Source organism: Neovison vison, chromosome 7, assembly GCF_020171115.1.
Source record: "Neovison vison isolate M4711 chromosome 7, ASM_NN_V1, whole genome shotgun sequence".
Taxonomy (NCBI): domain Eukaryota; kingdom Metazoa; phylum Chordata; class Mammalia; order Carnivora; family Mustelidae; genus Neogale; species Neogale vison.
Genome location: NC_058097.1, coordinates 32,643,859 through 32,670,572, shown reverse-complemented (window position 1 = coordinate 32,670,572; position 26,714 = coordinate 32,643,859). Strand labels below are relative to the sequence as shown.

The following is a 26,714-nucleotide window of genomic DNA, read 5'->3' as shown; positions in this document are numbered from 1 at the left end:
AATCTTAAAAAAAAAAAAGATTTTATTATTTTATTTTTTATCATTTTTTAAAAGATTTTATTTATTTATTTGACAGACAGAGATCACAAGTAGGCAGGGATGCAGGCAGAGAGAGAGAGGAAGAAGCAGGCTCCCCGCTGAGCAGAGAGCCTGATGCGGGACTCGATCCCAGGACCCTGAGATCATGACCTGAGCCGAAGGCAGAGGCTTTAACGTACTGAGCCACCCAGGCGCCCCTAAGATTTTATTTTTAAGTAATCTCTATACCCAACATGGGGCTCCAACTCCCAACCCTGAGATCAAGAGTAGCGTGCTTTACCGACTTGAGCCTGCTGGGCGTCAGGGCAACAGCCTTGTTCTACATTCCCACCAGCACTGTTTGAGAGAGTTCCAGTTGCTGTATACCCACTGAAAGGGCTAAAATGAGAAACACTGACAAGGCTTATTTAGGCAATGATATGGAACAACTGGTTTTGCTGACTTTTAGGATAAGTAATATGCCTTTAGGATGTTTCTTAGCATTCTGGCACAGGATTACCTGTTTTGATCATAACCATTGGTTGGGTGGGTTAGATGGGATTTAGGGCAATATGTATTAGGAGTAAATCTCACCAGGTAGAAGTGACTTGTTCTAACCTAGGTATTTGTCACAGTGTGTTTGTTTGTTTTTCTCTTGTTTTATTTTGGGCCAAACAGCTAACAAGGCAGGCAATGGATTTCAGGGACAAAGCTATAAATATCCTATAGCACAAAATATCCTATGGCTCATTTCAGGCAATGACCTCCAGATATCAGCATTTTTTTAAAAGACTTTATTTGACAGAGAGAGATCACAAGTAGACAGAGAGGCAGTCAGAGAGAGAGAGGAGGCAGGCTCCCCGCTGAGCAGAGAGCCTAATGTGGGGCTCGATCCCAGGACCCTGAGACCATGACCTGAGCTGAAGGCAGAGGCTTAACCCACTGAGCCACCCAGGCACCCCAGATATCAGCATTCTTTAAAAAAAAAAAATCCCACACTTAAAAGGAAAAAAATATTTTTTAAGATTTTATTTATTTATGTGACAGAGAGAGAGAGTGCGCACAAGCAGGGGGAGTGGCAGGCAGCAGGAGAGGGAGAAGCAGGCTCTCCACCAAGCTGGGTGCCTGACATGGGGCTTGATCCCAAGACCCCAGGAGCATGACCCAAGCCGAAGGCAGCTGCTTAACCGACTGAGCCACCTGGGTGCCCCTTCCTCCAAATGTCAATAAAACAGGGCACCTGGTTGGCTCAGTCAGTAGAACACAAGAGTCTTAAATTAGGCGTAGAGCTTACTTATAAAAAAAAAAAATTAAGGGGGCACCTGGGTGGCTCAATCCTTAAGCATCTACCTTTTTGCTCAGGTGATGAACCCAGGGCTCTGGTACTGAGTCCCACATGGGGCTCCTTGCTCAGCGGGGAATCTGCTGCTCTTTCTCCCTTGGCCCCTCCTCCCTCCTTGTGCTCTCTCTCTCTCTCAAATAAATAAAATCTGAAAAAATAAAAATGAAAATAAATTAAAAGGGGCACCTGAGTAACTCAGTAAGTTTAGCATCCAACTCTTGATTTCAGCTCAGGTCTTGATCTCCAGGTGGTGAGATGAGCCCCAGGGAACTGGTGCTTAGCCGGGAGTCTGCTTCTCCCTCACTTTCTCCCTCTCTCCTGATCCTGCTCCCTCATTCTCTCTCTCTCAAATTAATAAATCTTTAAAAAAATGTTTTAATATTCTGAAATATTAGTTCTCTGTTTGAAGAAATCAACCTAGTGCAAAATAAATAATTGAAAGTCTATATCAGCAACTGGTGCATTTTTGTCACTTTTGCTATTGGTTAAGTGGGTGAAATGACATTTCTATGTCTGAACCTTCTATTCTTTTATTTTTTTCTAAATTTGATTTTATTTTTTCAGTGTTCCAAGATTCATTGTTTATACACCACATCCAGTGCTCCATGCAATACGTGCCCTCCCTCCTTAGTATGCACCACCAGGCTCACCTAACCCCCATCTCCCTGAACTTTTTTTTTTTTAAAGATTTTATTTATTTATTTGACAGACAGAGATCACAAGTAGGCAGAGAAGCAGGAAGGGAAGGCAGGCTCCCTGCTGAGCAGAGAGCCCGATGAGGGGCTCGATCCCAAGACCCTGGGTTCATGACCTGAGTTGAAGGAAAAGGCTTTAACCCACTGAGCCACCCAGGTGCCCCACCTCCCTGAACTTTTAATTAATGAATTTATTTTTTTTTCATATTTTATTCATTTATTTGAGAGAGATGTGGGGAGGTACAGAGGGAGAGGGAGAAACAGGCTTCCCACTGAGCAGTGAGCCCAACACAGGGCCTGATCCCAGGACCTAAGGTTCTTGACCTGAGCCGAAGGCAGATGCCCAACTGACTGAGCCACCCAGGTACCCCTTACCTTTTTATATATGTTTTTAAAGATTTATTTATTTGAGAGAGAGAGAGAGAGCACATGAACTCAAATGTGGGGAGGGGCAGAGGGTGATAAAAAATCTCAAGCTGACTCTGGAGCCTGATGGGGGGCTTGATCCTTATGGCACTGAGATCATGACCAGAGCTGAAATCAGAAGTCAGAAGCTTGAACCACCCATGTGCCCCAAGTCTGAACTTTTTAGAGAAAGACTGTGTTTTTCTTTTGCATACTTGCAACCATGATTAGAGTTGACCTAGCTTTGCATGTTATATCACATTTGACACAGATTCCTTAGTCAATTTGTAAACTTTTTATACTACTTGAGATGCATAAAACAGCTGTCAGTCATTTTTTTTTAAATTCCTTACCTCCATTTTTACCTGAAAATTGGACAAATCCCGATTTTGATCTGGCATGGAAGGTAATGCAAAAGTGAAAATGTGTGATTGCTAAAGAAGAAGGAGGAGGAAGAGGAGGAGGAGAAGAAGAGGAAGAAGAAGAAGGAAAGCATGTGTGATTGATCATAGTTGTTTTTTTTTTAATGCTCATAGTTTTTTTTTATTATTTTTTTAAAGATTTTATTTGTTTATTTGACAGACAAAGATCACAAGTAGGCAGAGAGGCCGGCAGAGAGAGAGGAGGAAGCAGCCTCCCTGCCTGAGCAGAGAGCCCGATGCGGGGCTCGATCCCAGGACCCCAGGATCATGACCTGAGCCGAAGGCAGAGGCTTTAACCCACTGAGCCACCCAGGCGCCCCCATAGTTATTTTTTTTTTAAACCAAAGTGAGATTAGGTTAAAATAAATACAGGAGCCCTCACTTTCCAACCAGCTGCAGAAAGAGCACACAAATAGTCGTTGCCGGGAAATGGGCACTCGCTTTGAGGGTTGCACCACGGAGATGACTAGTGGGGCTGTTGAGTCAGTTTCCGGGGAACCGGTGTCTGTGACGCATGCCCATTGTCTCCCAGCTGCATCTGATGGTAACAATCCTGATACAGAGATGGCTTGGGCCATGAGAGCAATGCAGGCTCCTGAAGACAGCTACAAGCTGATTTCATCAGTTGACCCACACTTCCTGAAACTCACCAAAGCAGATGACCAAATCTTTTCTGAGTTTCAGGGAAATTTGAGAAATCCAGGCTTGATGTGTTGGGCTCAGAAGAGCTCAAATCAGAATCAGCTAAAGAGAAGTGGGGGTCATTCTGCTTGAGGTTTGACAGGATCGTGGAAGACTTGAGTTACAGTACTTCGCTACAACAGGATTGGTCTCGGGGCTACCCTGAGGAAAACACCATCTTTGCCCCCCTGGGTACAATTTTTTGCCATTGAAGTTGCCCAGAACTGGGAAGCTAACGCAAAGCCATTTACACCAGTGTTCATGATAAAGAAGAGAAAGAAGGCAATGGTGACCAAGAGAAAGGGGCTGACAGTGGATGAGAAGGAAAGGAGACACAGAGGAAAAAAATAAAAAACCAACAAAGGAAAAGAAAAAGAGAAAGAAGCCAACCAGGAAAGGAACAAGAGTAGTGAAACAGCTGTGTAAGGTAGACAAGGAATAGCACTCTAGAAGCCTTGGTTTGGCTAAGTCTACAGATACTATGTTGTTACTTGCACAGATCCCTGTGGCTAGGTGTATGTCCTTGTGCAATGGAAGGCTTGAAGAAGGGACATCTTCTCTAGCCTCATCATCAAGAGGTTGTTCTTGTGTACAAACTGGCTTAAAGACTATTACTGGGGTTGCTTGTTTCTTGGCATAGTGTTTCTCACCACTGGTCAAGTAAGAAATTTTATAAATAAATTTCTTTTGGTTCCTAAAAAAAAAGTAAAAAAATCAAAGGAGTTCTGAAATACTGTAGTAAGCATTGGATGACCCACAGCTAGCCTTGACATGCCCAAGTAAAACCAGATGGGAATGTACCAGCTCTTCACTGAAGAGCCCACAACTACTTTGACCGAGGGGGTTCGCTGAGACCTGAGTGAGAAGATTAAGAAACTACCAATCTCGGGCCTCTCTCTCTGCCTGCTGCTCTGCCTACTTGTGATCTCTGTCTGTCAAATAAATAAATAAAATCTTTAAAAGGGGCACCTGGGTGGCTCAGTGGGTTAAGCCTCTGCCTTCAGCTCAGGTCATGATCCCAGGGTCCTGGGATCAAGTCCCGCATTGGGCTCTCTGCTCAGTGGGGAGCCTGCCTCCCTCTCCCTCTGCCTGCTGCTCTGCCTATTTGTGATCTCTGTCTGTCAAATAAATAAATAAAATCTTAAAAAAAAAAAAAAGAAACTGCCAATAGGAAGGAAAGGCTGCCCGCCTGGGAGCAAAGGAAATACTCTGCAATATTAAATGGGCCTATTTAAAAAAAATTTTTTTTTTAATTTTAAATTTTAATTTTTTAAAAGGTTTTGTTTATTTATTTGACAGAGAGAGAGAGAGATCACAAGCAGGCAGAGAGACAGGCAGAGAGAGAGAGGGGGAAGCAGGTTCCTTTCTGAGCAGAGAGCCCGATGCTGGGCTTGATCTTAGGACCCTGAGATCATGACCTGAGCTGAAAGCAGAGGCTAACCCACTGAGCAGCCCACGTGCTCCTATGTTTAATTTTTCAACTTAATTTTTTAAAGTTTTATGAATTCTACAAATGTAAGATGGTTTTACTATATGAAACTCTTGTGCTACAAATAACCAGCAAACACCATCCAACAGTATCTAGATGAACGATGCTGACATTAGCAACGAAGTGTCAGCTGCTCATCCAGACTTACAGCCATGGCAGGAATCCCACATCTTACAGCAGCGTCTTCTGGGCACCATGGGCGTCCATTGACCCGTGATAGGTGAGTGCAGAGGTAATGAGAAATGGGGGCCACATTGAGGAGGGAAGAATTATACTGTATTTCCTTAAAAATTTTTTTTCATGACTTAAAAAATTAGGCCAATACTATCTGCTCATTCTAGAAAACACCCCAAAATAAAACAGGCCAAAAATCTGATTTAAAAAAAAATTCTCCTTTAATTCTACCCAGAGGCCAACACAGGTGCTACTTAGATGTGTAATTGCTTTCTTTCTTTTTTTTTTTTTAAATCATTTTTTAAAAGATTTTATTTATTGATTTGACAGAGAGAGATCCCAAGTAGGCAGAGAGGCAGGTCGGGGTGGGGGCAGGCTCTCTGCTGAGCAGAGAGCCTGAGGCAGGGCTTGATCCCAAGCCCCTGGGATCATGACCAGAGCCAAAGGCAGAGGCTTTAACTCACTGAGCCACCCAGGCTCCCCCTTTCTTTTTTCTTTTCTTTTTTTTTTTTTTTTTTAAGATTTTATTTAGTTATTTGCAGAGAGAGGGAGAGAGCACAGGCAGAAGGAGAAGCAGGGAGCCCAGTGTGGGACTTGACTCCAGAGATCATGCCCTAAGCTCAACTGAGCCATCCGGAAATCCTGATACATATACTTTCTTTTTTTTTTTTCTATTTTATTTTATTTATTTATTTGACAGACAAAGATCACAAGTAGGCAGAGAAGCAGGCAGAGAGAGAGAAGGAAGCAGGCTCCCCACTGAGCAGAGAGCCCGATGTGGGGCTCGATTCCAGGACCCCGGGACCATGACCTGAGCCGAAGGCAGAGGCTTTAACCCACTGAGCCACCCAGGCGCCCTATGATATATATACTTTAATAGATATTTCCTCTATATGTTTTTCCAAAAAATGGGATTATATTATATATGTTGCTCTATGACCTGCCTCTTCACTTCATAGTACCTGGTGAACACCTTCCTTACTACAAGAATAAACAAAGGATTATGTGCAACAAGTTAAAAAATTGACTCATATGAACATAGTAACTATGTGCCAGTTCCTTAATGAAGGAACCAGGAGGATGGGAAAGCTGGTTTAAAAGAGAAACAGAAATGTATAGTCAGTGAGGAAACAGTTGCTTAGCTAAGATTAGACATCAAATTAGCAATGTTCTCCAAGGCAATGGAATTGTATCCTTTGAGGTTATATTTTCTACTCAACAGAAATAATTTGTATCTTAAGTGGACAAAATTATTTACAATTTATTAATCTATAATTCAGTTTTTAACTTCAAAGGGGCTAGGCCCATATGTAAGCAGTCACTCAACAAAAGTACATTTCTTGGGCCCTAAAGCTCATAGGAGGTATAAACAGATCGGAGACTGCGTACCAGGAAAACTGAGATGATTCATGACAGGGTGTACTGGGGAAACTTGCTGAGCCATACAGTTCCCTCAGGCCCGGGTAACGGAAAGTCCAAGGGAAATTCTGAGATGCCTAGGGAGGCTCCTGGGAAATGATGATATGTTGGCTCTGTTGACATGGGGTATGTTATGTAAAGATCTGAACCTGATTCTACGTGGTTCAGTCATGTACCTACCCAAGACTGTCAAAGATTTTTAAGAAATAGAGATCAGAATGTTTTCTTTTCTTCCTTCCTCCCTTCCTTCCTTTTTTTTTTTTTTTTTTAAGATTCTATTTATTTGCGAGAGAGAGAGAGAGAGAACATGTGCAAGAGAGCGTGAGCAGTGGGGAGGGACAGGGGGAGAGGGGGAAGTGGGCTCCGCTGAGCAAGGTCCCAAGACCCTAAGATCATCACCTGAGACAAAGGCAGATGCTTAATTGGCTGAGCCACCCAGGCACCCTGATCAGAGTGTTTTTTCAGAAAGATTACTTTACATTTATATGAAGGGAGAGAAACAGGAATCTGTGAGAACAGCTAGCTCCTATTTAAAATGTATGTGACCAATAATTGAGTATAAGCATTTTTTTAAAAAGATTTTATTTATTTATCAGAGAGAGAGAGACAGCGAGAGAGGGAACACAAGCGGGGGAGGGAGAGAGGGAGAAGCAGGCTTCCTGCTAAGCAGGGAACCCGATGTGGGGCTAGGTCCCAGGACCCTGGGATCATGACCTGAGCTGAAGGCAGACGCTTAACGACTGAACCACACAGGTGCCCCTATAAACATTTTTATTGTATCAAGGAAAGAGGCTCTATGCAGTCTAATTCAAAAATTCCCTTTCAACAGAGAGAATTTGTAGGAAAAAGGGATGGTTGGATAATCATTGCTTGACTGGATTTTTAAAAAGTGACTGGTTACAGATTATTAGACCAGTTAAAGGTCACCAGGTTCCTCCTAAAACTGCTGTCTTTCTAGTTCCCAGAAGGGATCTTAAGTTCATTAAATAAAGTTTATCATTCGTTTTAACACAAATGCTCATTTCTCCCAGGAAAGAGTAACTAATGAAAACAGATTACAGGGTTGTCCCTGGCTAAGGTTTTGGACCATTTTTTCTTGCTCATCCCCACAGTCAGAGAAACAGCAGAATTTTCTTTTTCTTTTTCTTTTTAAACCTCCTCCTGTTCTGTCTGGATGGCATGCCCAACTCTTTCCTGACTATGTGATCTCTATTCATTCAAGAAATTACGTGTCTATTCTGTGCCAGAGAGGCCTTGTTGGGCCAGTGCTGGGAGTACATGATGTGTGTAAATAGGCAGTCTCATCCTCACCGGGTTTAGGGCGCAGTTGAAGACACTGTGTTGGGGTGTGTCTGAGTGTTATACACAAGGAATTTAAGGGGCTCCTGGGTGGTGCGTGTAGTCAGCTGAGCATCTGACTCTTAGTTTCGGCTCAGGTCAGGTTTTCAGGGTGGTGAGATTGAGCCCCACGGTGGGCTCTGTGCTCAGCACAGAGTCTACTTAAGACTCCCTCTCCCCGGGGTGCCTGGGTGGCTCAGTTGTTTAAGCATCTGCCTTCAGGTCAGGTCATGGTCTCAGGTTCCTAAGATGGAGCCCCGCATAGGGCTCCCTGCTCAGTGGGGAGCCTGCTTCTCCTTCTGCCTCTGCCACTACCCCTGCTCATACTGTCTCTCTCTCTCAAATAAATAAAAACTTAAAAAAAAAAAAAGATTCTATCTACCTCTCCCTCTGCCCCTTCCCCAGGCTCTCTCTCTCTCTCTCAAATAAATACATCTTTAAAAAGATGAAATCGTAATTAATTTTGAGCTGTTCTTTGAAGCAAGGGAACAAGACAAATGCAGTCTCAAGAGAGATCTGTCTCAGACTTTGAAATCACAGGAGCTACCTATGAAGAAGTGACTTATGGCATTCACCAGGACAAGGATGGGGACTGGGCCTTCTTAAGGTCTTTAGGCAGAGGAGATCTCGGCCCTGTGGAGGGTGGCTAAGGGCCATTGTGTAGGAGGTAACGTGAGATGAAGGTGGAATCTGGCCTTGCTGCTTCCTACCTCTACCTGGTAAGATTCTGATCTTCATTCTCAGGGAAAGGGAAACCACTGAAAGGTTTTTGTTGTTGTTGTTGTTTGTTTTTTAAAGATTTTACTTATTTATTTGACAGACAGATCACAAGTAGGCAGAGAGGTAGGCAGAAGGAGAGGAAGGGCAGCGGGCTTCCCACGGAGCAGAGAGCCCGACATGGGGCTTGATCCCAGGATCCTGGGATCATGACCTGAGCTGAAGGCAGAGGCTCTAACCCACTGAGCCACCCAGGCACCCCCCCCCCACTGAAATCAAGGGAGTGACTATAAGAAGGATGGAAGAAAAAAATCACTCTAGCTACTCTTATGGGTAGTCAAGGTAGGAAAAGAGAGACAAGAAGGCCCTCTGGTCACGCCAAGAGAAGACAATAGCTCAGACTGGGGAGGTGGCAGGACAAAACTGACCAAATAGACAGATGTAGGAAGTAAAACCTACCAATACATTTGATGCTCCACGTTGTCCTTGTACTTATTGTGGTCTTTGATAAGCTAGAAAATTTGTGCAAGCTTAGCTACACCTCTGTGACTGTTTTCCAAAATATGCTATAGTAACTAATGTTATTTTCCCATACTGGACAGTCCACTCCTTGAGGGGAGGGTTGCCACGGGGTAGAACTTTTCTCCCATACAGTATTGACCTGGAAGCTATGAATTTTGGGGGTGCTTAATATGTACATGTTTAATTGTAAAGGCTACAGAAGATCCTCTTGGTAATTCCTTCTTTCTTAGTACTATACTAGAACTATTCAACTATTATGTAATTATGAATTTAACACAACTCTCTCTAAACTGTAAACCCCCCAAGGACAAGGACAAAGGACAGGGACCAAATCTGCTTTGGTTATTGCTTTATTCCATTGCCCAGCACTGTACCTGGAGCTCAATAATTTGTTCAAGAATCATTTTGCTGTTAAACGTTTAAACCAAAAACATGTATGTAATACTTACTGCGTGCCAGTGAATGTTCTTAGCACCTTAAACACACTTAACACATTTGATCCTTATACCGACTCGTTATTTATTATTGGTTTTCCCATTTTTACAAATGAGGAAACCGAGGCAGGAAGATTAACTTAAGGGAGTCCATCTTATCAAATGCTGATATACATTTGGGAACCTGGGTGGCTCAGTCGGTTGGCCATGACTCCTGGTTGGAGCTGGGTCCTGATCTCCAGTAGTGAGATCCAGCCCCCGGGGGTTACAGCAGAGTCTGCTTAAGACTCTCTCTTCCCTTGCTCTCCCCCCGCCCAAATAAATAAATATTTAAAAAAAATAGGTGTGCTGGGCGCCTGGGTGGCTCAGTTGGATGAGCGACTGCCTTCAGCTCAGGTCATGATCCCGGACTTCCAGGATCGAGTCCCGCATGGGGCTCCTAGCTCTTGGGGAGTCCGCTTCTCCCTCTGACCTCCTGTCTCATGCTCTCTCTCACCCATTCTCTCTCAAATCAATAAATAAAATCTTAAAAAATAAAATAAAAATAAAAAATATGTGCATTCATTCTAAAACATTAACTGGGCTTCTATGATAGCAGTTGTGCTAGGTCCTGGGGAGACACACACACACACACACACACACACACAATCGTGGTTAATAATTTTTAGCACCTATAAATTAAATACGTCAGATTTGGTGTTAGGCGCCTTCCACGATTTTAGGTAAGCTTCACAATAACCTCGCAAGTTAGGTATCCTTAGTCGCCTTTGATTACTATGGAAATAAAGGTTTGGGAAGGTTTAGTGACAAGAAACGTCACTGGCTGGTGAGACACGCGCTCAAAGAAGCTGGTGGGAGTCCCGTTTTATGTCCAGCCGCTTCCTTCCCGGCGGAAACAGGAGTCCACCCCTCGTCCAGGTCTGGCTCCGCCCATCCTCCATTGCGCCTGCGTAGTCCCCGCGCCAGCACCTCCTCCCCGCCGACACGCGGCGCGCCTGCGCACTGCTTCCCCATGTGGGCTCGGGCCGTCAGCGGGCCCGGCTGAGCACTAGCCCCGAGACCCCATCGGTCACAGGCCCTTGCCACCAGCTCAGCAGCATCCACCGTCCTGCTGTTGCCTTCCTCTCTCGGTCTTTCCCCCGCAGCGCACACCGCCATGGGCAAGAGCCGGACGAAGCGCTTCAAACGACCTCAGTTCTCCCCTACGGGCGACTGTCAGGCCGAAGCGGTAGCGGCGGCGAACGGGACCGAGGGAGAGGAGGACGACGGGCCGGCGGCGGAGCTGCTAGAAAAGGTGAGGCGGGGGCTCGCGGGGGTCGCGAGGGGGCGGGGCTCACGCGGAGCCCCGGGGCCGCTCGGCTCACCCCTGCCGCGGTCTCCGCGCCTGCGCTCTGCGCCGCCTCTGACACTTGTTCCCCTCCCGCAGCTTCAGCACCCGAGCGCGGAGGTGCGCGAGTGCGCCTGCGCGGGGTTGGCCCGGCTGGTGCAGCAGCGGCCGGCGCTGCCGGGCCTGGCACGTCGGGATGCCGTGCGCCGCCTCGGACCGCTGCTGCTCGACCCCAGCCTGGCGGTGAGGGAGACGGCGGCCGGCGCGCTGAGGTGAGCAGGGAGAGGGGGCCGCGGCGGGCCAGGCAGCGCGCGTGTGTGCCACGGACCGTCGCTTAGCACCGTGAACTTGCCTGCGGCAGCTCGGGACACCCACGACTGCCCAGGGTCTCCCATTTGCAGAGCGGGGGTTGTGAACTCAGGCTGCAGACTCCAGGGGAGCCCACCCCGCCCGGGCCACACACATTCCATCTGTCCGGCTGGCTGCTTGAACAGCAGCAGCCATCTGTCAGGGAGCCTGCCCGCAAGGCCTAACATAGTTCCCGCACTCTCCAAGAACCCTCCAAAGTCTCGAGGTTCCGTGAGCTCTTCCAGTGCGTGTGGCAGGTGTTCTAGGTGCAGGGGGTTTGAGCAGACAGCGTTGAGCAAGAGCGCCCAGGTCCCCGCCCCCGCCCAGGTCCCTGCCCCCACAGAACCCATGCTGATGAGGAGACAGGAGACTAGGAAACTGGTAAAATGGGTAATAGTAGATAGTGAGAAGTACTATGGAGAGTACCAGGAGGATGATGAGCCGGAGGCGGGAAGTTACTTTAAATTCAGATCTGTAGATGACACTTACCTGATACATCAGAGCCAGGCATGAAAATCCAGGGAAAGAGCATTCCCCGCAGAGGGAACAGCAAAGCATTGAGGCAGCAAAGGACTTGGCATGGTTAAAAAACAGAAAGGTTGGGATGCCTCGGTGTCTCAATTGGTTGAGCATCTGCCTTCAGCTCAGGTCATGATCCCAGCATCCTGAGATCGAGTCCTGCATCGGGCTCCTTGCGCAGCCGGGAGGCTGCTTCTCTCTCTGCCTGCTGCTCCCCCTGCTTGCTCTGTTCCCTGCATGCTCTCTCTGACAAATGAATAAATAAAATCTTTTTTTTTTAAGAAAAAGGTTAGTGTGGTTGAACAGAGTTGGGGGGTGGGTATCATAGGAGATGAGGTTGGAGTGATGGACAGAGACTGTGGAGTAGGGCGAAAGGGCCTATTTGTGAGCTGGAGTGGCCTGATCTAATTTTACCTTTTAAAAAGGCTACTCTGGTGGCTGTACAGAGAATGGACTGTAGAGGGGGCAAGAGTAGAAGTTAATATTTGCAGTTCTTGCTGCTCTGTTACATTATATTTCATTCACTGACTTAGCAAGTGTGTTTTGTGTGCCTCCTAGCACCAGGCAATGGGTTAGGTAGGCTGTGGACACATGTTAGTGAATCAGACGGACATAATTTCTGTCCTTAATGGATCTTGCAGTACTGAGGGAGATGGGCATTAAGCAAATTAATCACACAAGTGTATAATTACAACCAGTGGTAATTACAGAGGGTGCTATGAGAGGATGTAACTGGGGGCTCACAGAAGAAAACCCTAAGGGAGGGATGGGGTTTGGCCACATGCTGGAGGAAACTGCATGTAGGAAGCCCTACCCTTTTTCTGAGGCTTGCATGTCCTGGGAGCACCTGGAAGTTTGTGGGGACATCTTCTGATCCATGTCCTCAGTGCCTGCGCTGCTGTGCACACAGAAGACAAGCAAGCAGTGTCTTCCCAATTAGAATTCAATTTTGCCAGGGTTCCTTCGGGGGCTGTCATTCAGCCTCACCCTTGCTTGCCTTGAAGTCTTGATCCCAAGGAAAGGTCCCTTCATATCAGATCATGCTGTGATTTGTTTGCATTAAATAGGAAGTCTCCTCCCCTCTCCCTTCTCTGTTGCCATGCACCCGTGCATTGTCTCAGACTTCAAAATTAAGTAGTTACGTGGAACAAGGATCAGAACAGATGGAAATCTGGGGGATTGGTTCTGCAGCATCTTGCAGAAATTATGAGCACCTTCATCTGGGAAAGTTAAGTGTGGGTAGAGATTAAATTTGAGAGCTTAAAAGGGTTTTGTGACATGTGCTCAGAGAAAGTAAAACATTTTAAACTTTGTGTGTAGAAACCTCAGTGCTTGTGGTGGTTTTGAAGTTTGTGATGACATGGTGACTAAGGATATCATGACTCCTCTGGTTGCACTGCTGAAAGAGGTATGTGTTGGTTAAAATATCTACATGGTAGCTTTTAACTGAGTGGTTTTTTTTTTTTTTTTCCATTTGTTTGTTTTTTTGTTTTTAGCACTTTGGTATGAGTTACTTTGTCCTCTCTCAAAACATTCTATGGGAATTTTGTTTCTTTTCCTAGAAACATTGATTTCTCATCATTGATACCAATCTGTATTATATAATACCAATATTGACCCTACTCTTTATTTATATGCTATTTGGAAAAGACTTTCCTAAAACTATAGGCTGTTTCTCTAGACCTTAAGTTTTGTAAATAAAAATAATTAGTCTTTATGGATTGTTTATTTTTGTGTCAGGTGGTGTTTTGTGTATTATTTAATCCTTGCAGCAGGACATTTTGGAAGGTGGTTTTCCTGTTTTACAGCTGAGAAACCTGAGGCATGATTTGCTACAAAGATTACATTTTCCAATTTAGTATCATGCCAACTTTATTGCATGATAGTTCAGGTGTTAAGTTCAGGTATTAAGCAGCTCTTTCTCAGGGTACCTGGGGGACTCAGTCAGTTAAGTGACTGAGTCTTGATCTCAGCTCAGGTCTTGATCTCAGAGTCGTAAGTTCAAGCCCCACATTGGGCTCCATGCTGGGCTCTGCACCCGGTGTGGGCTACCACATTAAAAAAATAAAGTAAAATAAATAGGGGCGCCTGGATGGCTCAGTGGTTGGGCCTCTGCCTTCGGGTCGGGTCATGGTCTCAGGGTCCTGGGATCGAGCCTCACATCAGGCTCTCTGCTCAGCAGGGAACCTGCCTCCTCCTCCCCCTCTGCCTGACTCTGCCTAGTTGTGATCTCTCTTTCTCTCTGTCAAATAAATAAATAGAATCTTAAAAAAAAAATAATAGAAGAGGCCCCCTCTCTAAGGTTCTTCTGGTCCACTCTTCTGTATTGGTGGATGATTTTTTTTTTTAAGATTTTATTTATTTATTTGATAGAGAGCGGAGAGCACAAGGATGGGGAGTGGCAGAGGAAGAGAGAGAAGCAGGCTTCCCACTGAGCAGTGAACCCAATGTGGTACTCAATCCCAGGTCTGACCTGAGTCTAAGGCAGATGTGCAACCAACTGAGCCACCCTGGAGCCCCTTGATGGATAATTTTTACTTGGGTCTTTATAAAGAATATGCAATTTTGTTGAGTGGCATCATTTTACTCTGTTTAGAGCATTGGTTCTGAACTGGTGGTGATTTGCCCCACAGGGGACATTGGGCAGGGTCTGGAGACGTTTTTGATTTGAGGGTAGGTGTTGCTACTGGTGTGCAGTGGGTGGAGAACCATAGTGCTGCTACACATCCTGCAATGCACATGTCAGCCCCCACAACAAAGAATCACCAATCCAAAGTGTCATTGTGCTGGGATCGAGAAGCCCTGCTTTAGAGCAAGCCCTGTATTATGCTAGAGGGGGCAGGACCACAGTGGTAACAGGCACCAGCTGTGCAGCCAGCATACCTGGGTCTGAATCCCAGCTCTGCCGTGTACTAACTACAGCTTCAGCAATCTCCTGGTAGCTCAGTTTCCTCTTTGTGGTAACTGATCGGCTTCACTGGTGTGTGGTCAGGATTCAGTGACTTAATGGACAGTGCTTAAAGTGGTGCCTTGCACATAGAAGGCACTGTATGGGCAGTGGGCTTATTGCGTGTTACCTTTCTGTGCCTGATTTACTCTCTTTATTGCATGAGATGAAATACTTTGTATTGATTTTACATTTTAAAATGTTAAGTGCTTTGTATCCAGTTTGTACAATGACTTGTGATCTTTCCTTGCCTGTATTTCTTGCCAGAAGGGAGCAGGATTGTGGGAAGGGTACTGCTTATGAGAATTTGATGAGCTCGTTAAGCACTATAATTTCTGATGTTTAGTTTTTGCGATTCTTCACTATCATTAGCCTTTTTGTTTAATTATTCTTTTGAACCAGAGTACTAATCATGATATTTGGTTCCAGTGTAGCGCTGGCCTGGATTCAAATGAGATGTCTCCACAAGAAAAAAAAGATCAGAACAGAAATTCTATTGAGAACATAGCCAATGAGGCCATGAATGTGCTGTGGAATATATGGTAAGAATCTTTGCAAACACGGCCTCCTTTGCAAACACGGCTCAGGCATTTTCTGTTAAACTGCAGTCTCTGTTCTCCTTGGTGTGAATCGCTACTGTCAGTGCTTCGTGGGAGCATTAGCCCTCCTTCCTTTCTTTGAAAAGGACCTGAAAAGTACTCTCCGTACTCTCTTTCCTGAATGCCTGTGAGCCCTATCTATAACATTTCCAGTTGCCCTAGCTCTTCCCATTTCTGTTTTATACTTCGTGTTTTAAGTCGTATATATTTAAGTTGCATACACATGTACACATCTGCAATTACTTTAACACATGTATGCCTTATCTTGCTGACTATACCTCACTTTACTATACCTGACTCTTGTGGGCAGGCTCATAGTGGTGTTGTGGTAACTGGATAGGTAGACAGGCAGGCAGGCAGGGCAGAAAATAGTTTATCTTTAGATAACAGGATTGAGTTCCATAATTGAGTCAACTCTGTTTAATACTCTGGTCCGTTTTCATTTATCACCTATGTGTGATAAGTGTGGAGGAGTACTCTTCTCTGGAAACAGGGATCAGATTGTTGAAATCAGCTCTGTTTACCCTGTATTTTAGTGTGTATGTTTATTAAGAACATTCTTAACATTAATTCTGACCTTTTTTATTAAAAGGTAGCATACGTTCAAATGTATCATGTAATTTCTCTTTTGTTGACTGCAGATTCTGCTTGTTGAAATTATAATAGCAGTCTAGAGGAAATAAAATTAGTTTTGTTTTCTTTGAAATTAGTGCCTTTTGTATAGGTATAGAGACCTTTTATCCTTACTTTAACTTATATTATGTAGTGGAAGGAATAGTAGGCTGGACCCAAGGAACCACCACTAACAAAATGTGCGATCTTTGTTATTTATTTATTTTAAAAAGATTTTATTTATTTATTTGACAGACAGAGATGACAAGTAGGCAGAGAGGCAGGCAGAGAGAGAGAGGAAGGGAAGCAGGCTCCCTGCTGAGCAGAGAGCCCAATGCTGGGCTCTATCCCAGGACCCTGGGATCATGCATGACCTGAGCCGAAGGCAGAGGCTCTAACCCATTGAGCCACCCAGGTGCCCCAAAGTGTGCAATCTTTGGATAGATCACTTCACCTTTTGGGGCCTAGGTGTCCTTATGTATAAGATGAGGAATAGAAGTAAATTATTTCTAAGATCTCTCCTGGCTCCAGCCTCGGATAAGGAAACTGGCATGCAGGTAAAGAGATTGGCTACAGTGTCCTACTGTGATAGAAATAAAAATACAGATAGTCAGTTTTGTTTATGTACAGTAAATAAAAATGGGCATTAGTTTCTTCATCTGTAAAAATGGTCGGTGTTTGACTTCAATTCTTGGGTTTTTTTTTTAAATAAAGCCTAATTTATCTTTTTATGAATTTCTGTGGTTGATTTCTTAATGTTAAAATGTGAATAGTAAAACTTTTTTTCCCCCCCCTTCCATTTAGTGAATGCAGTAGTAGAGCAGTATCTATATTCAACAAAGAAGGGTGTTTGGAGATTGTATTAAAGTTTTTAAGTAGATTTCCCACCAATGTTGACCTGGCTATTTCAGTAGGTAAGTGAAGGAAAAGTGACGATTTATTAAGTATGTGTGGCCTGATTTATTCCAACATAGCATGTTTCCTCTATAGGAGTGATTTTTTTTTCTCATTTTATATATAAAATGTGTAACTCAGTTGTATTTGTTCTGAATCTCTTGAAATCTGTGATTAATACTTTACTTACTCATACAATTTTCCTGCTCTTCACTCTGAAAGGGAGAAAGGTAATTATGTGAGCAGGTGTGGTTTCTAGTATATTACCATTCTTAGAACACTTTATTAATTCTTGAAGCTTTTATCTCCCCTTTGCTGAGAAACAGTAACCCACAACTACCAAGCCTCTGAGCCAAAGTTAATTGGAATCTAGACTTATTTAAATGTCTGGTACCACTATCTCATACTCCCAGCAGAAAACTGATAACCTGTGCTTTTTTTGAGAGAGGAAAATAAGTGATTGAAATTTCATGTAAGGCCTGCTTCCTTTCTGTGGGAAGGGGAAAGCAGAGCCCAGCAGCTTCAGCTGCCTTGACTCCCTCATGTTCTCTCTGTGTGGTTAGAGCGCCATAGTGGGGAGCCCTTGTCCATTTGGAGAGACAGACTGGAGGGTGGGTGGCCCAACTGAACTCTGGGGAGTGGAGAAATAATTGATGAAAAGCATTTCTTTTCTACCCATTATAATGACCAGGCATCAAGCTGTCCTTTTATTTAACTGTGTATTTCTCCTGGCATGGATTGAATGTATTCCCCTTCCTGATGCTTCTCTTGGCTCTAATGGATACTTTAAAGAGAATAGAAAAAAACAGTGAAATAAATACTACTGGGGAAAATTAAAAAATCAGTTTCTCAAAATGGAATCTTTGGCAGAAGGGTGATTTATGAGTAAATGTGGATTTTAAAAACAGTTGAACTAGGAAATTGGCAGGTGGCTTTTAATCTCAGAGGACAGCTTTTCCTCACAATTAGGGAAATTCACAAAAGTTAGTTAACAGCTTTTAAAAGAAAAACTTCACTTCTATTTTTATATCTTTAGTCTTGTAGATTTAGTTATTTTTAATTTTTTTCTCTAATAAACTATATTAAAAAAAGATCAGAATAAAGTAATTTTGCATTATATAATAATGTTTTCCTTCTGCATTTAGCTAGATTCATGATTTTTTTAATATTTTAATTTTTTAAAAGATTTATTTATTTATTTATTTGACAGACAGAGATCACAAGTACGCAGAGAGAGAGAGAGGAGGAAGCAGGCTCCCTGCTGAGCAGAAAGCCCGATGTGATGTGGGGCTCGATGTGATGTGGGGCTCGATCCCAAGACCCTGAGATCATGACCTGAGCCAAAGGCAGAGGCTTTAACCCACTGAGCCACCCAAGTGCCCCTAAATTCATGATTTTTTAAACGAATGTCAAATTACTTTCATTTGAAAATCAAGTAGGGTTTACATACAGTAAAGTGAACTTCTGAGATTCCATCCTGTGTATTAACGTGGTTTTCTTTGATCTTGTATTGACTTTATGGTAGCAACCACAGTTTCTCTTAGCTTTTTGCTAAAGTGAATTTAATTAGTCTCTTAATGAAAAAATTACATTTGGATATACGCGTATATGTAGATTTGTATACAAATGTATTTGGGGAACCAAACTAGATCCCAGCAGTAGCATATATTTTGACTAATTTTTATGGGCGTGATTGACTGTGAAATTTTGAGACCAGGAAAGAAATGGATTTGTTTGGAATGCACTAAGAAAAACACATTTGGGTTTGCTTCCTCTTTTGTGCTTCCAAGGTTCTTCTGTCAAACCTGTCAGGCAATCCCAACTGTTCTGATACTTTCATTTAATTATTTCTGATTTGCTATTTGTAATCCATTGTCTTGTTTAACACAGGGAGGAGTTAAGCACTAAAGGGGTCATGTCTTGTAATATGATAGCCATCTCTTAATTTACTCATTTTTTTTTTAAAGATTTTTATTTATTTGACCGACAGAGATCATAAGTATGCAGAGAGGCAGGCAGAGAGAGTGGGAAGCAGGCTCCCTGCTGAGCAGAGAGCCCGATGGGGGGCCTGATCCCAGGACCCTGGGATCATGACCCGAGCCAAAGGCAGAGGCCTCAACCCACTGAGCCACCCAGGTGCCCCAATTTACTCATATTTTTATATAAAACACTTTTTTTCCCCTTAAATATTGTTTCACCAGAAATAGCCCTAGCTTTTAAGGTTATGCTGAATTTATATATTTTTTTTAAAAAAGATTTTATTTATTTATTTGACAGAGAGAGAGAGATCACAAGTAGGCAGAGAGGCAGGCAGAGAGAGAGGGGGGAAAGCAGGCTCCCTTCCGAGCAGAGAGCCTGAGGGGAGCCCAATCCCAGGACCCTGGGATCATGACCTGAGTAAAAGGCAGAGGCTTTAACCCACTGAGCCACCCAGGCACCCCAAGGTTATGCTGAATTTAAAGGAAGCCAGAATATTCCCAAGCCCAGGGCTTGCTCTCAATAACAGGACGCTAAAAGTGATGTCTCTCCTGCAGGCTGTTTGCTACTGGTCCCCGATATGTACAGAAATTGAGGAAAAATCTTAATAAATGTTCATAGTAATTCTACATTGTCAAAATATTTAAGAGCCTATTAAATTGTATTTTGTAAAAGTGTATTTTGTAAAGAATTAAGAATTAAAAAGAAGAGAAAAAAAAATCTTTCATTGTACTGACCATTTGAGAAGACCCATTTGCACCTACCATCCTTGAAGTATAATTACTTTACTAAAGCTATCTGTGTCTGAAGAAGTTATAAAGATTACGACGTTAGATGGAACTGGAGAGGATAATACTAAGTGAAATAAGTCAGTCAGAAAAAGACCGATACCATATGATTTCACTTACATGTGGAATTTAAAGAAACGAAAAGGATGAACATAGAAGTGAAGGAAATAGAAAATAAGAAAAAAAAGAGGGAAGCACGCCATTATTTGGGGGAACAAACTGAGGGTTTGCTGGAGGGGAGGCGGGTGGGAGGATGGGGTAATTGGGTGATGGACATTGAGGGGGCACTTGATGGAATAAGCACTGGGTTGGGTATATTGTATGCAACTGCTGAATCACTGAATTTTACTGCTAAAACTGACAATACAGTATATGTTAACTAAATTGAATTTAAATACAAAATTGAAAAAAGATGCAAATGTTTTCTGATGAGTTAGATTGGTGTGAATTATCCTAGCAGAATTCGTTTGTGTTTTAATACTTAATTTTTATCTTTATAGCATATTGTTTGCAGACAGTGACCGAAGATAACCCAGAGCTGCTGAAATCTTTCAGTGACCCAGGATTGCATGTACTGGAGTCAGCAATGCTTTCTCCTGTCAGTTCCATGGAGTACATTCTATTAAAGACGTTGGTGGCAGGTAAAATTTAGCCATAGGCGACAATGTGCTTCATTAGTCATTTGTAATGGGTCGAGATGGAAGCCAAAATTCAGTCATTCGTTGTTCATTTTCACCACATAGTGACCTCCTGTGCTTATTTATGTCTGTTCTGAAAATTGTAATACTTAAGTGGCGATCCTTAATTCAAGAGGTTATGGGGGGCGCCTGGGTGGCTCAGTGGGTTAACCATCTGCCTTTGGCTCAGGTCATGATCTCAGGGTCCTAAGGTTGAGCCCTTCATCGGGCTCTCTGTTGGGCAGGGAGCCTGCTTCCCCCTCTCTGCTTGCCTCTCTGCCTACTTGTGATCTCTCTCTCTGTCAAATAAATAAATAAAATCTTAAAAAAAAAAAAAAAGGTTTTGGGGAGCTTTGCTGGCTCAGTCATTAAGTGTCTGCCTTTGCCTCATCATGATCCCAGGGTCCTGGGATCAAGCCCTGCATTGGGTTTCCTGCTCAGCGGGAAGTCTGCTTCTCCATCTCTCACTCCCGCTGCTTATGTTCCTCTCCTGCTGTGACTCTCTCTCTCTCTCTCTCCGTCAAATAAATAAATAAATGAAAGAGGTTATGATAGTTGCGGAGCCTTAGGTTTCTTCTCAATTTAACAAGCTACATCCTTGTATGAAGAAGTGCTATTGTCAGGCTCCTCTCCTGTTTTGAACCAGGGAGTTCAGAGATAGTCTGTGGGCATCTAGGACATGACCATTCACTTTTCTATAGATTCTTTACTCCCAGCTCCTTTTCCCTTGGGATTTCTAAATGTAGAGATAAGAAATAATCTGGCGATCTGTTGAGGAGTGGGTAGTTTATATATCTTCTGTATGTATCTTTGTCTTGCCCTTGCAGTGGTAATTTTATCCTGAGAGGTGTTGTTTCTTAAAGTAGTGAAATATATGTAACATAGACTTTGCCATCTTGGCCATTGTTGAGTGCACATTCACACTGCTGTGCAGCCAGTCTCCAGGACTCTTCATTTGCAAAAGTGAAACTCTGTACACATTGAACAACTTCCTATTTTCCTGCCCTCCCACCTCCAGCAGCCATCATCCTACTTTCTGTCTCTATAAATCTGAATTTTTAGGTGCCTCATAGAAGTGGAATTATGCAGTGTTTTTCTTTTTGTGACTGGCTACTTTCATTTATTTTATTTTTTTTTTTAACTTTTTTTTTTAAAGATTTTATTTATTTATTTGACAGACAGAGATCACAAGTAGGCAGATATAGGCAGAGAGAGAGGAGGAAGCAGGCTCCCTGCTGAGCAGAGAGCCCGATGGACTCGATTCCAGGACCCCGGGATCATGACCTGAGCCGAAGGCAAGAGGCTTTAACCCTCTGAGCCACCCAGGGGCTGCTAATCTTTTTTTTTTTTTTTAACTCCCCCCCCTTTTTTTTTTAAGTAAGCTCTGCACCCAATGTGGGGCTTGAGCTTGTGACCTTGAGATCAAGAGTTGCATTCTGTACCAACTATGACTACTTCATTTGATATAATGTCCTCAGAGTTCTTCCATGTTGTAGTGTGTGTCAGAATTTGCTCCCTTTTTAAGGCTGAGTAACATTCCACTATCTGCATGTATTTTATTTAACCATTCATCAGGAGATGGGCACTTGGGCTGGTGGCTGTTGAGTAATACTGCTGTAAATATGGGTGGGCAATGTATCTGTTTGAGTCCCTGCTTTCAAATCTTTTGGGTTCATATCCAGGATATATTTTGATTTGAGCAGTAACTTGTTTTTTATTATTATTTTTTAACTATTTATTTATTTATTTATTTGTTTATTTTTATTATTTTATTATTTTTATTTTATTCTTATTAATTTTATTTATTACTTATTTATTATTATTATATATTATATATTGTATATAATATATGTCATTGTTATTATTTTCCAGTTTTGTTTTTTTTTTCCAGTTAGTCTGTCTGCCTACTTAATGGTAGCTTCTGTTTTGTTGTTTTTTTTTTTTAAGATTTTATTTATTTATTTGACAGACAGAGATCACAAGAAGGCAGAGAGGCAGGCAGAGATAGAGGAGGAAGCACGCACCCTGCAGAGCAGAGAGCCCGACGTGGGGCTCGATCCCAGGACTCTGGGATCATGACCTGAGCTGAAGGCAGAGGCTTTAACCCACTGAGCCACCCAGGCGCCCCTGTTTTTTTTTTTTATCAAAGATTTTTATTCATTCATTTGACAGAGAGCACAAGTAGGCAGAGAGGCAGGCAGAGAGAGAGGGATAAGCAGGCTGCCCGCTGAGCAGAGAGCTTGATGTGGGGCTCCATCCCAGGACCTGAGAGGAAGGCAGAGGCTTAACACACTGAGCCACCCAGGCACCCCCCCCTTTCTTTTTTGATAAGCAAAAAAACAAGAACCTGCTGTCTGGTTTGTCCATGAGACCTTGGAATTTTAGTGCATCTCATTCCTTTCTTGGAATAGAAGAAGCTGCCTAGGAAGGCAGCTCAGGCTAAGATGAAAAAGAGCGAGGCAGCTTCATTTGTCATTTCAAGTGAAACTTGATCGGTGTTCTCTGGGTCTGTTGCTGTGCGGCGTGTCCGAGAGAGGCTCCTGAGCCAAGGAAGAGAGAGGATCATGCCGGACTGTAGGGAGCTGTCACTGCCTCTGTGCAAAGTTTTTTTTTTTTTTTTAACATTTAATAAAAAAACACAGGCAGAGGGTTTGAGGGGTTTTTTTTTGTTGGTTTTTTTTTTTTTTTTTAATTACACCTGAGCTTAAAAGAACCAATCTTGTGGAGACTATTTAATAAGAGCTTTCACAGGCAAGTCCTTTGTCCTTACACGCATTTTCCCCCCAGGTACCATTTGGAACCTAAAGGACATTATTCCATCCAAGAGTCAGGCAGAAATCATAAATGCCATACTGAAGGTCTTGTCTGACGTTCTGGACCTGGACGCTGGCGAGACGGTAATTCGAATGCAGGAGGCCGAAAAGCAGAGGTTAGAAGCCGCTGCAGAGACAGAGGATGTGCTGGAGAGCGCCAGCCGTGATGCTCTGATAGAAGATGATGAAATGGAAGAGATCCCGCACAAAAGGAAAGTCAGAAGGAAAACCTTCGTTTCAGATTTGCTTCCAGTAAGTCCATTGGATGCGCGCAAGCCTGGATTCATGCAGCCGCTTTCTTCTGATAATCCTGAGCTCTGTAGAAGGCTGTCGCAGGTCAGTTAGCGATAAAGCGAATATTAGTAGCAGTCCGTCATGTTTCCCCATTGGCTCTCATTGCAGCGTTAGAAATCTGCTCCCAAAGGGGGAGAAAACATCTGTCTAGAATGAAACTTTTCTTTTCTTTTTATTTATTTTTATTTATTTATTTATTTGATAGACAGAGATGACAAGTAGGCAGGGAGGTAGGCAGAGAGACGGGAGGAAGCAGGCTCTCCACGGAGCAGAGAGCCCGATGCGGGGCTCAATCCCAGGACCCTGGGATCATGACCTGAGCCGAAGGCAGAGGCTTTAACCCACTGAGCCACCCAGATGCCCCATAGAGTGAAACTTTTCTATACCGAGGATTTCCAAGAGGGGAGCGACCCAAGTCAGCTTTTGTTAGAAGCGTGCAGTCCTCTTCCCAACTCCCGAGTCTCCCCCCTTCAGTTACCCTCTTCACCAGATTGTCTTCGTACCGAAGGAGTTTTTACTTTGGAATGTGCCCTGCATTCTTGTGTCTTGTTTTCATAGTTATCCTTACCAAAATAGCAGGCTCAGTCTGCATTCTTCCATCACTGGTAAGCAGAGGTGGCTGGGTGCTTGGGAGAACTCGTGGTTTCCCGTGCTTGCCAGCACACCGCGCTGGAGTACAAGTGATCGCACTGGGGCAGGGAGCAGGTCAGCAGAGCCCGTCAGCAGAGACGGGTCCCTGGTTTGGGAAGATGTTGTTGGGAAGGCAGGGAGCACAGTGACTTGGCTTTATTTGCTCAGGTATGCATTTTCTGTGCTCCTGTTGCATGCCCGGCACGGTGCGAATACTGATGCTAGAAAGACGACTGAGACATTCTTTTGCTTCCAGGGACCTTTTCTGACTTGGGAGGACAGACACATAGTTAGGACATGTGGCAGAGCTCGTGCTAAGAGCAGGGACAGGGCTGCGCACAGATTTCCGAGGGGGTAGTTTGTACAGCAAGGCACGCCGGATGGATGGCCCTGATGGGAGAGGAGAGGAAGAGGTTGTCGGAGAAGGCTTTTTGGACGGAACACCTAGCCGTCTTAAAGGATGGGATGGGAGCAGGGTGGTGAAAGCAGGTTAGTGTTGTCAGGGGGCCTGGAGGCAGGGAGATGGGTTAGCCCGCTCGCTGATGGCCGAGTTCTGAAGAAAGATGGCGGAGGCTTAGCAGGAGGAGCCCTAGTCCTGTCCTCAGGCTTCCTGCGGTTCCAGGTGTGGCCTCTCCTGATCCACCTTGAGTGAACTGAAACAGAGCTGTCTTCAGTCGGAGTCTTTGGGTTTTGAGACGTTTATGCCCAACATAAGAGTTCTTTAAGTGGAATATACCTGAAAATAAATAGAACAGTATCCTACTTTCCTGGATTCTCAGAGACTTGTAGAGCATGACTTGAGGGTATTTTTTTTTTTTAATATTTTTATTTATTTATTTGACAGAGAGAGATCACAAGTAGGCAGAGAGGTAGGCAGAAAGAGAGAGAGAGAGGGAAGCAGGCTCCCTGTTGAACAGAGAGCCCGATGTGGGACTCGATCCCAGGACCCTGAGATCATGACCTGAGCCGAAGGCAGCGGCTTAACCCACTGAGCCACCCAGGCGCCCGACTTGGGGGTATTTTAATGAAATCGAAGTATTGTCAGGAGAACTACTTTCCCAGCCCCCATGGGTGGGTCTCCCTTCCGTTCACAGCATCCTGTTAAGTCCTTGAGCTGCTTGCAAGTCGCTTTAGAATCAGCACCGCTTTTGGTGTGGGCGGGCACATATTTGAACCCCAGGTTTACTCCTTGTTCTGTAGTCTGAGTAGAATTTTCAATCAGTAAAACAAGATAGAGGCAGAGCCATGTGCTGTGTGCTCCCAAAGGGGTGTTTCTAGGGAACCCTAGCTGCATTTTCTCTGCAGTTGTCATGGAAAGGGGGTTACAGATCTGGGACAGACATTCCCGCCCCACCCAGCCCCCCCGGGGAAGGTCAGGATGTGCCCATCAGGGCTTGGAGGCTCTACAGTTGTGGTATTGCACAGAGCGGCCCGACCAGTAACACGAGTACCCTGTTCGACCACGCCGGCTCCCCATCAGTGGGAGCAGGGAGTACAGCGGGGCTCTCCGGGCACTCAGGTATCTGAAATCCCTTGTCTGGGGGGCAGGAGAGCGGCGCTCTTGCATCCTTCCGCCTCTCCAGCCTTGCTTCCCGGTGACTCCTATAGTGGCAAGGTGGGGACTGAGATGCATGTCTATCAAGATTCAGTGCCACAGCGTAAAAAGTACTGGAAATTAACCATTATTCAGGCATTTACTTTCCTTTGTATTTATTTATTTATTTTACAACACTTTATTTATTTGACAGAGGGAGAGAGATCACAAGTAGGCAGAGAGGCAAGCAGAGAGAGAGGGGGAAGCAGGCTCCCCACTGAGCAGAGAGCCTGATGCGGGACTCGATCCCAGGACCCTGAGATCATGACCTGAACCAAAGGCAGAGGCTTAACACACTGAGCCACTCAGGCACCCATGTTCGTTTATTTAAAAGTAGAACATTGGTGCTTATAAAATGCAATGTTTTCTCATAAGGAAAGCTTGCTTTTTACAGTCTGTTAACCTAACTGGGTAGACCGGGTGATTAACATGCTGGTCAGTCAGCCAGTGTTTAAGTGCCAGTAGGGTGCTGGGCTTCCTGCTGATATGCGTCCGGAACAAGGACTGTCCAGACAGCTCTGGTCTTTCCCGCTGCCTGGTGGCTAGTGCAGGCCGCCTTTGGAATCAAAACCTTTGATCTGCATCATTTAACGTAAGAAAGTGTAACACAAATATGTAAAGAAAACCAACCCAATCTGTCATTTTAACAGGTGCAGAAGTAGAAGAGTTCTACTTGCCCAGCTTCGCCGGTTCTCAGTGATCAAATCATAGTCTGTTCTATTTCGTCTGTTTCCCCACTTCGCATATTTTGGAGCAAATCTCAGATGTCATAACATTTTGTCGAGACTGGTTCTTTATGTTCGTTTGGTGACAGTAAAAAGCAGAGAATGGTTCTGAGCAGGAGAATTCTATAAAGAAGTAGAACTTAACTTCACGGTTCCTCTAAGGGGATGGGAACACAGCAACATGTCCTATTTAGCTCTGAGTCGACTGTAATAGATGTTAGTTTACTTGGATATCATACACATATGAAGCAGATAGGAATAATTTTTATATATGTTCTTCCCAACAATAAAAGGAATACAAATACAGGGATTCC

At 44.1% G+C, this 26,714-nt stretch overlaps 1 protein-coding gene and 1 pseudogene across 3 annotated transcripts in view; both read left to right on the top strand.

Moving 5' to 3' along the window:
• The first annotated feature begins 3,311 nt into the window (after positions 1–3,311).
• LOC122913292 lies at positions 3,312–4,490 on the top strand (annotated as a pseudogene).
• A 6,166-nt stretch (positions 4,491–10,656) lies between these two features.
• The window catches only part of HEATR3 (HEAT repeat containing 3), a 40,237-nt gene continuing 24,179 nt past the window's right edge, over positions 10,657–26,714 (top strand). Inside the window, exons 1-7 of one of the 3 annotated variants that reach the window (XM_044256193.1) lie at positions 10,657–10,950; positions 11,083–11,255; positions 13,171–13,258; positions 15,227–15,339; positions 16,813–16,922; positions 20,168–20,308; positions 23,132–23,409. In XM_044256193.1, the coding sequence (XP_044112128.1) occupies positions 10,813–10,950; positions 11,083–11,255; positions 13,171–13,258; positions 15,227–15,339; positions 16,813–16,922; positions 20,168–20,308; positions 23,132–23,409 (1,041 nt within the window). In that variant the 5' untranslated portion in view covers positions 10,657–10,812. Of the gene's footprint in view, positions 10,951–11,082; positions 11,256–13,170; positions 13,259–15,226; positions 15,340–16,812; positions 16,923–20,167; positions 20,309–23,131; positions 23,410–26,714 lie in introns of those variants that run through there. The other 2 variants (XM_044256192.1, XM_044256194.1) reach the window with 2 other exon arrangements.